The sequence below is a fragment of the Mandrillus leucophaeus genome, unplaced genomic scaffold (genome assembly GCF_000951045.1).
Source record: "Mandrillus leucophaeus isolate KB7577 unplaced genomic scaffold, Mleu.le_1.0 Scaffold441, whole genome shotgun sequence".
NCBI lineage: Eukaryota > Metazoa > Chordata > Mammalia > Primates > Cercopithecidae > Mandrillus > Mandrillus leucophaeus.
In genome coordinates this window covers 702,973-707,212 of record NW_012104710.1, presented here as the reverse complement: position 1 = coordinate 707,212, position 4,240 = coordinate 702,973, and the positions used below count along the sequence as shown (strand labels likewise).

Sequence of the window (4,240 nt, the reverse complement as noted above, 5' to 3'; positions counted from 1 at the left end):
TACAGGCATGCACCACCACGTCTGGCTAAATTTTGTATTTTTAGTAGAGACAGGGTTTCACCATGTTGGCCAGGCTAGTCTCCAACTGCTGACCTCGGCCTCCCAAAGTGCTGGAATTACAGATGTGAGCCACCGTGCTCTGCCTGTGTTAACCATTTTTAAGGGTACAGTTCAGAGGGAAAGTACATTCACCTTGTTGTGCAACCATCACCTGTCTATCTCCAGAACTCTTTGCATCTTCCCAAACTGAAGCTCTGTGCCCTTGAAACAATAACTTCTCCTTCTTTCCTCCTCCCAACCTCTGGCAACCCCCATTCTACTTTCTGTCTCTGTGATTTTCACTGCTGTAGGTGCCTTATATGAATATTAGTCCTTTTGTGACTGGCCTATTTCACTTAGCATAATGTCCTGAAGGTTCTTCAATGTTGTAGCATATGTCAGAATTTCCTTCCTTTTTATAGCTGAATAATACTGCATTGAATGGAATATGCCACATTTTGCTTATCTATTTATTGGCTGATGAACAGTTGGGTTGCTTATTTGTGTTTTTGTCCTCATTTACTTTTCTAATATTTATACTTTCATATTTACTATCATATTTTTGGCAGGTACCGCTTAAATCTAAGTCAAGATGAAATAAAACAAGAAGTAGAGGACTATCTTCCTTCGTTTTGTAAATGGGCAGGAGATTTCATGCATAAAAACGCTTCGACTGACTTCCCTCAGATGCAGCTCTCTCTGTAAGAAACACATTTTGTTTATATAGTCTTCTTATTTTTAGACCAGGATGCTATTCTGTGTGTTGAATCAAAGTTTTTAAAAGATTGAGCAATTACAATTAGCTGTTTTGCTTGCTTACTTTATAAATTACTGTCCTAAGTATCGTTACATGACAAAAAAGAAACCAGTGAATAGAAAATTTTATTTTCATTATTATAAGATAGCTTATTTTTTATATGTAGATATGTATTTTCTTTTTCTTTTTTTTTTTTTTGAGATGGAGTTTTGCTCTGTCACCCAGGCTGGAGTACAGTGGCACTGATCTTGGCTCCCTGCAACCTCCGCCTCCCACGTTCAAGAGATTCTCCTGCCTCAGCCTCCCAAGTAGCTGGGATTACAGGCGCCTGCCACCACGCCTGGCTAATTGTGTATTTTTAGTAGAGACGGTGTTTCACCGTGTTGGCCAGGCCGGCCTCGAACTCCTAACCTCAGGTGATCCACCCGCCTCGGCCTCCCAAAGTGCTGGGATTATAGGTGCGAGCCACTGCGCCCAGCCTTTCTTCTTTTTTTTTTTTCTGAGACAGAGTCTTGCTTTGTTGTCCGGGCTGGAGTGCAATGGCATGATTTTGGCTTACTGCAACCTCCGCCTCCCGGGTCCAAGCAATTCTCCTGCCTCAGCCTCCCAAGTACCTGGGATTACAGGTGCCCACCACCACACCTGGCTAATTTTTTGTATTTTTAGTAGAGACGGGGTTTTGCCATATTGACCAGGCTGGTCTTGAACGCCTGACCTCAGGTGATCCACACACCTTGGCCTCCCAAAGTACTGGGATTACAGGTGTGAGCCACTATGCCCAGCCTGTATTTTCTTATAAAGTAATCAATTTTTGGCATCCTAATTTTTTTCATTTGATTCTTTTTTTTTTTTTTTTAAAACGAAGTCTCATTCTCTTCCCCAGGCTGGAGTGCAATGGTGTGGTCTTGGCTCACTGCAACCTCCACCTCCCGGGTTCAAGCTATTCTCCTGCCTCAACCTCCTGAGTAGCTGGGATTACAGGTGTGTGCCACCACACCTGGCTAATTTTTGCATTTTTATTAGAGATAGGGTTTCATCATGTTGGCCAGGCTGGTCTCAAGCTCCTGACCTCAACTGATCCTCCCACCTCGACCTCCCAACGTGCTGGGATTACAGGCATGAGGTACTACACCTGGCCTCATTTGATTTTTTCATGTGTATTTCTCTGTGTTACTAGCATATAGTCTGTGTCATATGTTGACTGTCATATGGATGTGCTATGTATTTAGTGTGTTTACCCATTTAATGCTGTTTGGCGTTACGTGTATTTTCAAGTTTTTTTTTTTTCCCTCAAAGTGGCATTATTATAATTTTATAGGGGAAATATGTTTTTTTCTGTTATTCATTCAGCAAATATTTATTGGGTGTCTAATATGTGCCAAGTAATGTTTTAGGTGCTTGGATCATGGTAGCAAAAAAGAAAACAAAACATACAACCGCCTACTTTCTGGAGTTTCTATACTACTGCACAAGTAAACAGCAGGGGACCAGACCGTGATTAATGTAGTGCCAAACAATGAGGAGGGTAAGAAGAAAGGGAGAATAGGTAGGTAGTGATGGCAGGGGTATTCCATAGAATGTTCATGGAAGGCCTTTCTCATAAGGTAGCATTTGAGCAGAAGCTTAAAGGAAATGAAGTAGTGAGACATACAGCTGTCTGTCGGAGGAATGTTCCAGGTAGAGGAAACAGGGCAAAAGCCCTGTGGCTGACGCATACTAGCTGTGTGTGCAGTATTTCAGCGAGTCAGTGTGATGGCTAGAGCAAAGTGCAGTAGGAGAAGAGCAGCAGTAGTTGCCCTGGAGCCTCATCATCCTGGTCAGGACTTGGATGCTGCTCTGATTAGAATGGAAGCCATTGGAGGGTTTTTATCTGATTTCCTTTTTTTTTTTTTTTTTTTAAAACAGGCAGCATTTTATTTTTCTGTAAATGGGCACAACTTCCATGTATACTAATATTCTCAATGTTCTCTCAATATTTTCAATATTTTGTAACATTTTGTGATCTAAAAAGTTTGCTTTAAGGGTATCCAGGCATGGTGGCTCATGCCTGTAATCCCTGCACTTTTGGAGGTCAAGGCGCTGTGTCAGCTGAGCTCAGGAGTTTGAGACCAGCCTGGCCAACATGGTGGAACACCATCTCTACTAAAAATATGAAAATTAGACAGGCGTGGTGGTGGGTGCCTGTAATCCCAGCTACTCGGGAGGCTGAGGCAGGAGGATTGCTTGAACCAGGAGACAGAGGTTGCAGTGAGCTGAGATCATGCCACTGCACTCTAGCCTGGGCAACAAAGCGAGACTCTGTCTCAGAAACAAAAGAAAAGCTTTAAGATTTGTGAGTCAGAAAGATTTGGAGTAGTTAGTTCTTTGGACCTATTCCCTGTGGTTCGAAGGATATAATGAGCCTGGATATGAATCCCAGTTTGGCCATAATTTGGCCGTATAACTACAGCAAGCTCCGTAAGTTGTGTGTGCTAGTTTCTGCTTTGATCTCATTTACTTTTTTTTTTTTTCTCTCTCCTTTTTTTTTTTGAGACAAGGTCTCACTCTGTTGCCTAGACTGGAGTGCAGTGGTGCGATTTAGGTTCACTGCAACCTCTGCTTCCTCCTGAGTTCAAACAGTCCTTCCACCTCAGTCTTCTGAGTAGCCAAGACTGCAGGTGCACACTATACTGCCTGGTAATTTTCGTATTTTTTGTAGAGATGGTGTTTCGCCATGTCACCCAGGATGGCTAGTCTTGAACTCCTGGACTCAAATGATCCTCCTGCCTTGGCCTCCCAAAGTGCTAGGGTTACAGGCATGAGCCACCTTGCCTGGCCCTCTAATGGGATTTTCATATGTATTTTTAAAATATTTAGTAGTTTAGAAAAAGGCTTGTCTTGATGTTAGAGTTGAGTTTGTTTTTTTTTGTTTTGTTTTGTTTTGTTTTTGAGATGGAGTCTCACTCTATCACTCAGGCTGGAGTACAGTGGCACAATCTTGGCTCACTGCAACCTCTGCTTCTTGGGTTCAAATGATTCTTGTGACACAGCCTCCTGAGTAGCTGGGACTATAGACATGAGCCACTACGCCTGGCTAATTTTTGTATTTTTAGTAGAGACGAGGTTTCACCATGTTGGCCAGGCTGGTTTCGAACTTCTGACCTCAAGTGATCTGCCTGCCTCGGCCTCCCAAAATGTTGGGATTACAGGCATGAGCCACTGTGCCTGACTGAGTTTGTTTTTCATATTTTTTATTTCTGAAGTGGTCGTAAATTTTTCACCAGCTTCCTACACTTAGAAAAAAGCTAGAGTGAGTAGATTGTTTAGCTTTTCTTGTGTTTTAAAAATAAATTTACAGCCGGGTGCGGTGGCTCACGCCTGTAATCCCAGCACTTTGGGAGGCTGAGGCAGGCGGATCACAAGGTCAGGAGTTCGAGACCAGCCTGGCCAACATGGTGAAACCCC

At 42.9% G+C, this 4,240-nt stretch overlaps 1 protein-coding gene across 1 annotated transcript in view; it reads left to right on the top strand.

Annotated features, from left to right (window-relative positions):
• DNA2 (DNA replication helicase/nuclease 2) overlaps nt 1-4,240 on the top strand; it is a 64,989-nt gene that overhangs the window by 11,609 nt on the left and 49,140 nt on the right. The window contains exon 5 of the mRNA XM_011994092.1: nt 609-740. Coding sequence (XP_011849482.1) covers nt 609-740 — 132 coding nt within the window. The remainder of the gene's footprint in view (nt 1-608; nt 741-4,240) is intronic.